Genomic DNA, 10,418 nt, shown 5'->3' with positions numbered 1-10,418 from the left:
AATAACAACTGTAGCCAAACATAAAGGGATCTGAGCAGAAGATTAATCACAATTTCTTTGTTTTTCTTTTATAAACACTGAAATAAATTAAGAGTTTGGTTCACAGACATATAGAAAGCCAAGGTAGTTAAACAATAAAGCCTTGACCTTATCATCACCTCCATGGGGAGGAGCGTAGGAGCTGCAAGTTAGTTGACTGATGACTGTCTGACTCATGGGGTGTATATAGGATAAAAATCGAATGTTCAGAGAAAATTTCCCATGGAAGAGACATTGCTGTATACTGGTAAATACAGCAGTAGGTCTCACTGCGTATTTGTAGAGAATGCCATTTGTTATGCACAGAGAAAATGAAAGGAAGTATCTGCATCACCACTGATTTTAGAGTGTCCTGCTGAGTTCTCACTGAAATGTGCATTTTCAGGGCGATATAGTGATTTTTTGCACATTGAGACATGTTATAGAAATTGCTGGTCAAATGCAAATATTGATTAAAAAGTGTAGAGCATTTGGATTGTTTCTGAACTCTTTTTTTTTTTTTTTTTCCCCTCTGCTAGGAGCTTACATTGGTAATCCAAACCGTATATTTAGTCTTTTCATTTGTGAGAATACAATTTGTCTCTAATTAAAGAAGAATTTGGTTTGGTGTTAATCCTGTTCAGTTTTAAAATATTTTGTTCTTTTTCCCCTGAATGCAGTTTTGCCCCTGGCTGAGCGAACCACTAAGCTTTGCAGGCTTTTAAGAGTTAGAGTGCTTTTTCTGTACTCTTCTTTTCTGGACCTCTGTTTATGTTGTTTGCAGGGTGAAAATGGTGTGCAGAATCATAATCTCTTCCTCAACCCTAAAAACAGTCAGATTAAAAACTGCAGGCAGTAAGCCTGGGTAATAATTTCTCTGCAAATATTTTACTGCTTTTTACATCTGTTACACTAAAATCTGACTTAAGCTAGGCATAAATCTAGTCAGAAGAGGTCACCGGGTTATTAATCATCAGAATTAATCCTTTTAGACATGTGCTTGGTATGAGGCCAGCTATTCAGAAGTCGAACAGTGCACATATGTTACTTATCTGTCTGGTAGTTTGCCAGTGAAGTAAACTTTGAGTTTGTGATGGTTTCATGTCTCTGTAAAGTACACTGCTTGTTTGGTGCACACTGATGCAGATTTTCTGTATGTCGGCTATGGAGCGTAGCCTGCTACTGAAGAATGAGATCTCTTCAGGGTGCTTTCAAAGAGCTATAGTCTCATAGTGTTGCATGGTAAGAAATGATATCATTCATGGTTGACCTTTGCGTGGTGCTTCCCTATGAAGTTCGATGAGCCAAATTTAATACTAGTTACTCAGAGCAGAGGAAGAGGCAATATTTCAAGTAGAATAATACTGTGGAACCCAAATATAGCTCAATGAAACCTCAGCCTGCCTCCACTCCTGCTGTTAGGACTTGGAGGAAACATTCATTTATGTAAATATGACTCTTTTCTTGAGTCAGGTCTGGACTGGACCCATCATTTCCGTTTCTCTCTTCTTAGGAGCATGCTTCATACTCGACAGAATAATGATTATTTCACTTCCTAATCATGGAACCGATTAATCCCCTGGGGCATGGAAAGCAAACAGTAGGAGTGCATCATTAAAAGAGTAGCATATTTTGAGAGAGGAGGTAAAAATAAAATGCAACTCCACTGAAAAGTTTCATGATAAAGAAAAATTACTTGCATTAGGGGAATGTTTTAAAACAGTCTGAGATTATGGCTAAAAGAACATAATTTCTTGTTAACAGGTTTATACTTTGCTTATGAGGAATTATTGATTTTCTTCTTGTTTTTATTTCTCAAGGAGAAGAATGAAAGCTCGCGCTCCTCCTCCACCAAATCAGCCTTCTGCAGCAAGTAGAATTCACAGTGAGCACAAGTCACCTGCAGAGACAGCTGTAATTTCTGATCAGAACCTTGTGAGCATGAAAGAGAACATGATAAACAGATCGGTGGACTTCACAGTTATTTTACCCAGCGGGTTGGAGCAGAATTGCACAGTACAAGGAAGGTAAGGCTTTGGTTAGCTCCCACTTTCTGGAGCCCTCTGTTCCCAGTGGGGTGCTTGCTGATATTAATGTCTCCCTTTCTGAGCTGATGCGGTTCCTCTGCCATGCTTCTCTCTGCATTTTAGTGAGCTGTTGTGCCAGAGAGTCCCAAGAGCCATGTGTAAAGGACCCTCTCTCCTGGGGCAAGAAGGATTTAGCAGCTATTGTGTCACTCTTTTCCCTATAGGTCACCCTCAGCATGTGTATGGAACCATCTCTTCCATGTAGTGCCACTGGGCTAGTCTCAGATTGTATCTGCTCTCATAATATACAGGGGTTTTGGTGCAAGGGAAGTAGGTGCTGCTGGCAAGCAACAATCCTGATAGTATGCCTGTCCGGGGTCATACTGAGAAGCAAGCTCAGAAGATGAATGATTCATCACATTTGCTGCTAAAAGGCTACTACCTATTGGCCATTACTGAAACCTGATGGGTCAGATCCTCTGACTAGAGTGCAGCGATTGGTGGCTACAGGCTGTTAAGAGGGGAACAGGCAAGGAAGGGAGGGTGGAGGGGTTGCCCTCTACATCAAGAGATGGATAGAGTGTGAAGAGCTGTCTCTGAATAGCCATGAGCCAGTTGAAAGCTTATGAGTAAGAATCAGAGACCAAGGCAACAAAGGAAACCTTGTGGTTGATGTTTACTACAGGCTGCCCAGTCACGGGGAGACTATTGATGAAGCCTTCTTACTCCAGCTGCAGGAGGCATCTCCGTCACAGGCTCTTGTCCTGCTGGGGGACTTCAGCCACCCCAACATATGCTGGAAAAGTAGCACAGTGAGATGTAAGCAATCCAGAAGACTCCTGGAGTGCACTGAGGTTAACTTCCTCAGACAAGTAATAGACAGCCCTACCAGGGGAAAAGTGATACTCGATATGATGGTCACCAGTGCAAGGGAGCTAATTGGTGACATCTAATGGAGGCAGCCTGGACTGCAATGATCACATGCTCGTGGAGTTTGCAGTCCTGAGAGTTGGGGGACAGGCAAAGAGTAAAGTCAGGACCCTGAATTTTAGGAAAGCCAATTTCCAGCTCTTCAAGGAGTTCATCAACGGGACTGACTGGGAAACTGCCCTCAGGGACAAGGGAGCAGAACAGAGCTGGTAGATCTTTAAGGATGCTTTCCATCAAGCACAGGAGCTGTTGATCCCCAGGTGTAAGAAATCAAGTAAGGCAGGCAAGAAATGGGCATGGCAGAGTCAAGATCTGCTGATCAAACTGAAGGTCAAGAAGGAGATGCACAGGCAGTGGAAGCAGGGACAGGTGTCCTGGGAAGAGCACAGGGACGCTGCCCGGTTGTGCGGAGACGGAGTCAGGAAGGCTGAAGTGCAGCTGGAGCTGAACTTGGCAAGGGACACGAAGAATAACAAGAAGGGCTTCTACAGGTATGTAAACCAGAAAAGGAAGGTCAAAGGAAGCATAATCCCTCTGATGAGCAAGACTGGTAAACCGGTAACAATGGACGAGGAGAAGGCTGAGGTTCTCAACAACTTCTTTGCCTCAGTCTTTGCTGGCAAGCTCTCTTCCCACACCTCTTGAGTGGAAAATGAACTGCAAGACAGGGACTGGGGAGCAAAGTCCCTCTGACTATGAGGATCAGGTTCATGACTGCTTAAGAAACCTGAACATCTGTAAATCCACGGGATGTGATGAGATGCATCCCAGAGTCCAAAGGTAATAGGCTGATGTAGTAGCCAAGCCACTTTCCATGGTATTTGAGAAGTCATGGCAGTCAGGGGAAGTCCCTGGTGACTGTAAAAAGGGAAACATCACACCCATTTTTAAGAAGGATAGAAGGGAGGACCCTGGGAACTACTGAGCTGTCAGCCTCACCTCTCTGCCTGGGCAGATCATGGAACAGATCCTCCCAGAAGTTCTGTTAAGGCACATGGAGAACAGAGAGGTGATTTGAGAACAGGCAGCATGTCTTCACCAAGGGCAAGTCCTGCCTGACCAAACTGGTGGCCTTCTACAATGGAGTAGCTACATCAGTGGACAAAGGAAGGGCTAGGGATGTTGTCTGTCTGGATTTCTGTAGCCTTGAACATGGTGCCCCACAACATCTTTCTCTCTAAATCGGACATGTATGGGTTTGATGGGTGCACTGTTTGGTGGATGAGGAACTGGCTGGATGGTTGCACCCAGAGAGTGGTGGTCAATGGCACAATGTCTGGATGGACACTGGTGACAAGTGGTGTCTCTCAGGGGTCCATGCTGGGACCAGTACTGTTTAGTATCATCAGTGAAATAGACAGTAGGGTCATGTACACCTGCCACAAGTTTGTTGATGGCACCAAGCTGAGTAGTACGGTTTACGTGCCTGAGGGATGGGGTGCCATCCAGAGGGACCTGGACGAGCTCAAGAAGAGAGGTTATGAAACCTTATGAGGTTCATTCAACAAGGCCAATGCAAGGTCCTGCACCTGGGTCAGGGCAACCCCTGGTATCAATACAGGCTGGGATTGAGATGAAGGGATTGAGAGCAGCCCTGTGGAGAAGGATTTAGGGATACTGGTGGATTGGATATGAGCTGGCAATGTACGTTTGCAGCCCAGAAGGCCAATTGTATCTTGGACTGCATCAAAGAAGTGTGACCAGCATGTCAAGGGAGGTGATTCTGCCCCTCTACTCTGCTCTGGTTAGACCCCACCTGGAGTCCTGCATCCAGCTCTAGAGCCCTCAGTACAGGAAAGACATGGACCTGTTGGAGAGGTGCCAGTGGAGGCCACAAAAATGATGAGAGGGCTGGAACACCTCTCCTGTGAGGAAAAGCTGAGAAAGTTGGGGTTGTTCAGCCTGGAGAAGGCTCTGGGGATACCTTATTGTGGCCTGTAAGAAAGGTGGGGTCAGACTTTTTAGCAGGGCCTCTTGTGACAGGACAAGGAGTGATGGTGTTAAACTAAAGGAGCGGAGATTCCGACTAGACAAGAGGAAGAATTTTTTTACAATGAGAGTGGTAAAATACTGGAACAGGTTGCCCAGAGAGGTGGTAGATGCTCCATCCCTAGAAAAGTTCAAGGCCAGGCTGGACAGGACTCTGAGCAACCTGATCTAGTTGAAGATGTCCCTGCTCGTTGCAGGGGAGTTGGACTAGATGGCTTTTGAAGGTCCCTTCCAACCGAAACTATTCTATGATTCTAAGAACTTGCCTGCATAAATATATTGCTGTTGTGTAGACAGCAAAGCATCTGCTGGTATTTAGGAAGCCTTTTCTATGTGAACGTGTATTGTTTGTTTCTACAAGAGGAGAGGTTGTCCTTGTCACTAGGTACAATCAAGGGCAAATGATACTGGAAAGGCATTTTTGAGATGAAATTCTTCACCATGGGACCTTTTCCTGGTCTTCATTGTCTCTGTGGGAACTGTTTTGAAAGAGGAAGACTTTTTACTTTAAGAAATTATTTGGAAGAGTTTTAAAATATATTCAATAGTATGATGAAACTGTAGAAAACAATATTGTGGTCAGTAGTGGTCAAGAAACAGTAGAAAGTGATGATACCAGATCAGGAACATTATGTAGATGCCTGTTGATAAGTCAGGGCCTCTGTTTATTTTGTATTTGGGGTTTGCAGTAGTTAGCCTGCATTCCTGTAGAACTACTCTTCTTGGTCTGATATATTAGTCTATTTTGACTGTGTATTTTGATGGCTGAGGAGGATGTATACAGCAGTGTGTAGTGTCTGGTGCTTCATTTTTCCCCCTACTTTTCTTGTAGAAATTAGTGCTCTCTTAGCCATTCTCAGGAGACAAGTGCAACTTGTGTGGGTCAACCCCAGAGCCAAACTGATGGTAAAGATTTTAAAGGAAAGCAGTGCTTATCAGAGCTCTCAAGTTACATATTTAGTGATCGAGTTTTTATGGGGAAATTTGGACTTAATGAGAGACAGAAGAGAATAGACCTGGAAAATAGAACAGGACATGAAACTCATTGGTCATTAGATCTCATAGAAAGTTGATATTTCAGTGGCAAACACAATCCACCTGGGAGCTGACAAGAGGCTGATCTTCAGGTAGCATTTTGTATAGAGAGGTACGTAATTGCCATATAGTTAGAAAATATTTTCCCTCCAAAAACAAAACAAAACCAAACAAACCAACAAAAAAACCCCACCCTCCAAAAACCCAAAAACCAAAACACAACAAACAAATTTAAAAAACCCCACCAAACCAAACACTCCAAAAGTACTACAAGACTGGTAGTTTAATGTGACCTTTTGAAGAATGTACAAGCTACAGGAGCAGAGAATAAATGGAAGATCCCTGTACAATAAATATTCTGTCTCTCACACAGATGTTTATTATCACTACCATTGCTATCACAGACACGGAGCCTGAGCATTTTATTAGAGACTTTAGTTTGTAGACTAAAACCTGAAAGAAATGTCAAAAATTAAACCTTAGACATTTTTGTGGGGTTATTTATATCACCTATATTAAGCACTCTACCCAACCAATTAGTTCTCGTCACTGTTCTGTGAAGATGCCCAGTTTTCTCTATTGACTGTGTGACAGGTCTAGGCCCCTGATTTAGGCAGCAATTAAATTCCTGCTTGTGCTAATCTGAGTATCACCAGTGCCTAACCTAGGTAGTAGGTGTTCTCCCTCAGGGCTATCTTGAACACTTGGGGTGGAGAGTGAGTAACAAACGTCAGGCACTGTGTCCATGGTTAGGTCCACCCCTCGGTCATGAGCCCATTTAGCTGTTGCATCCCGTCCTTGATGGCCTGAAGCATCATGGGCCCACCGAGCTAGAAGTTCACCTTTATGTTGCAAGTCCAAATCCACCTCAGCTACTTTAATCTTAGCAGCCTGATCTGCTTGCTGGTTGTTTCAATGTTCCTCAGTGGCTCGACTTTTAGGCACATGAGCATCTACATGACGAACTTTTACAGTCGGGTTCTCTAGTCAAGCAGCAATGTCCTTCCACAACAAGGCAGCCCAAATAGGCTTACCTCTGTGCTGCCAATTATTTTGCTTCCACTGTGAACTTTAGCTCAAGTACATTTAAAATCTTGAATAGTTGTCAGCGCAGAGGTTGTGGGTGGCCAGTTGTGGGAAATTGAAGATTATGGAAACTGAGGGGAATAAATAATCCTAACAAGTTATGAAATAAGGAATACCCTGTAATGCGCCCTGCCTTACAGGGCATCAGTCTCTGAACAGACTTGGCATGTGCTGCTGTTCTTTCTGACCACTGGAAGGTGAAATTTTCTGGTTACATTTTTAAGGATGTGGAATTAAAAAAACAAGTTGAGAGCAGTGGAAAGTTTTAGGGGATGAACTGCCTTAAGACTCGAGGTTTGGGTGAAAGCACAAGCTGCTTAGTCTTTTTGCATTGTTTTGACATTGCAAACTGGACAGCTGCGAGGTACAATGATACACAGAGGTAAACATTTAATGGTGAAGATACTGGATTTAAAACAAATGTGTTTCTTTTAGTTTGAAGGAAGTATGGGAGCCAGTGCAGGTAATAAATTATTTTCCCTGTTCACTCTTTTTATCTATGGTGATAAAATAGAAAGACATTTCAGAAAAATTCTGCCGTTGTTTATACTGCTATAAATCTTCAGTATTTTCGCTGCCATCTTAAAACTGCGTTCTGCAAAATCTGCTTTTGGGTACCCTGGTGATGTAGCTTTTCTCTTGCAGAAAAAATTTACAAAACCTTGCCCGGGACATCATCATAATGAAAACTGATTCTGCAATTTCTGCAGTTCACAGTGCAGTGAAGTACACTAGAGGATGTTTGAAAATGTAACTATTCTAGTTAATCAGCATCACTTAAGGTTATTGTAAATGAACCAAGTTAAAAGTCAAAATTATCTCGTTCAATTTGTTTGTTGTATGTAAGCACAACAGCATGTTGTTAATTTTACTTTGTTCTCTATATAGAAACTTCCTAGAAGTATATTAGAGGGCAAAAAAATTTGCCCTATAAGAGGGCAAAAAATTCTCATTGTCTTGAAAGATAGTTCAATGAAAAAAAGAAAGTGTGTGCTATTTTAAATTATTTTCTTGGAATCTGGAATTTTAAAGTATATTTATTAATAGAAATTAACTCAAGGTGACAAACTCTTAAAGAGTTTATTGCCATCTTGTAACACACAATTTATTCAAGATTTTGAAAATATGTAATGCAGATTTTAGAACAAAGTTGAGTCCTTAGGAAGTGTGTGCAGCAATAGAATGGTATTAGAAAACAGTTTTCTTTTTTGAAATAATTGGTCCCTATCAACTCTACTGTAACACATGTAAAAGTGTTAAGGAAAAACTGTTAGCCTTCTCCCCCTGAAAAGGATTATAGGATACCCCACAACTAATTTATATTTCTACTGTTGTACGAGCACTAACTGATGTGCTGAAAGGATGGGCAGAGCATTGGCCACTTTCTTATTTAATTCATATAGATCTGTAGCAGATCCACACAAACTGTTAGCAGGTCTGATAGAGGCAATGGCTAGACGTTTAAAAAGAAAATAAGTGGAAAAGCTCTCAGGAGTTACCAGAAACCTTTTCTTTTTGTGATTCTCACAGGTAATACTTTCAGTGCGTAACCTGTAAATAAATGGATCATGCATCTGTCTCCATTCACACCGAGTGACAATGAGGAAGATTTCCTGATTAACAAAGATACAGACAGTTAGTGTGAGCAGCTTGAGAAGTCAGTAGTATTTGAAATACATTGCAGAAAAACTGGGATGTTTGAAGCTAAAATGATATTTGGTTTGGAGTAGTCAGCACATGGATGACCAAAATGCAGAAGAGTAGCCTGAACAGCAGTTATTCCTGCTGTTATCTTACATAGAATCATAGAATCATTTCGGTTGGAAGAGACCCTCAGGATCATTGAGTCCAACCATAACCTGACTCTAGCACTAAACCATGTCCCTAAGAACCTTGTCTAAGTGACTCCATCACTTCCCTGGGCAGCCGTTCCAATGCCCAACAACCCTTTCCATGAAGAATTACATGTTACATAAATTCTCTTGTCCAGGTGATGCAGAGAGAGCAGAATACTAGAACAAATAATAAACTAGCTGAAGCTGTAGTCATGTTTTGCAAATACTGGCGAACAGAGCTCAGTGCAGAGCATAAAGCTAATGTCATCACAAAAGGAATATTCTCACATAGTTCTCAGTAAAAGACTCTTAAGTTATATTAATTGTGAGCTCAACATACAAAACTGTGTCTCAAGAAAGACTGAAGGTGTAAAATTAGACCAGGTTGGCAAAACATGAGAGGTGTTGTTAGAAGAAGATAAACAGGGCACATACAGCGAAACGGTTAAAAATGAGCTTAACTAAATACTAAATAGGCGTCAGGTCAAGACTACAGTAGCTCATTGTAGGCTTTAAAAAAAAACAAACAAACTAGAATAATTTTCAGAATAATTTATGTTGGAGAGGGGCCACTGTAAATTCCTGCTTTAACTCCCTGCTCAGAGCAGGTCTCACAAGAGCAGGTTGCTCAGGGCTGTCTCCAGGCAAGTTTGAATACCTCCAGGGAGGAGGTTTCCAACCTCTCTGTTCCAGGGCTTGACCATCCTTGTGGTGAAAAAAAAATGTTTCCCAGTACCTAACTGAAATTTCCTATGTTGGCACTTGTCTGTTGTCCTCTTGCTGTTCACCACCAAGAAGAGTGTGGCTCTGTAACCCTGCAGGTTGGTACTTACAGACAGCAACAAATTTCCCTTCACGCTTCTCATCTTAAGGTTCAACAAACCCAATCCTCTGCCTCTTCTTGTGTGTCATCTTGATGTTCCTTCTGTGGACTTGCTCAATTATGGAAATAAAGAGCCAAATATGCGTTAGCAAAATAAGGAAAGAAATAGAAAGCATTTATAAATATCTGTTTATCATGCTTCCTGTACTTCTTTTGATGCAGTTTGCTATTTAGTGTATACTTTTCTGGTTGTGTAGGAAAATGAGTACTTTCATAAAATGCATGCTGTGCTTCAGAGCATGAGAAAATAATAATGCTGTTTTCTGTTTTTAAATGCAGATAGTCAACATGTCAGAGACTTGAGGTCACCCTCTTTACACTACTGCTTTTCTTTTCCAATCAGTTGTGTCTTTAGATTCCTAACGAGTGTTTGGCATTGCTCTAAATAAAGAAGATTCTTTCCTCCAGTTTGAGATTTTTTTTATGTGCATTTGTAGCATGAAAGTAGAAGGTAATAGTCAAGTCAATGCCATTTGATAGAGTACAACTTTATCCTGCCCATTTATTTCCTAGATGTACAAGGCTATAGTTTAAAATGGATTTCTCTGTGTGATCCAAGATGAGGCCAAGCCACACCCAGATCAACTCAGTTGTTTTCTGCCTCTTAAACTATAG

The 10,418-nt window shown here is 41.7% G+C and overlaps 1 protein-coding gene across 15 annotated transcripts in view; it reads left to right on the top strand.

The window, feature by feature from the left end:
* Positions 1-10,418, top strand: part of COBL (cordon-bleu WH2 repeat protein) — a 176,290-nt gene that overhangs the window by 52,943 nt on the left and 112,929 nt on the right. For all 15 annotated transcript variants that reach the window (XM_065052786.1, XM_065052791.1, XM_065052792.1 and 12 more), the window contains one exon: positions 1,839-2,045. In XM_065052786.1, the coding sequence (XP_064908858.1) occupies positions 1,846-2,045 (200 nt within the window). In that variant the 5' untranslated portion in view covers positions 1,839-1,845. The remainder of the gene's footprint in view (positions 1-1,838; positions 2,046-10,418) is intronic.

Source organism: Columba livia, chromosome 2 (assembly GCF_036013475.1).
Source record: "Columba livia isolate bColLiv1 breed racing homer chromosome 2, bColLiv1.pat.W.v2, whole genome shotgun sequence".
In the NCBI taxonomy this organism is placed as follows: domain Eukaryota; kingdom Metazoa; phylum Chordata; class Aves; order Columbiformes; family Columbidae; genus Columba; species Columba livia.
This window is presented reverse-complemented; position numbering and strand designations above follow the sequence as displayed.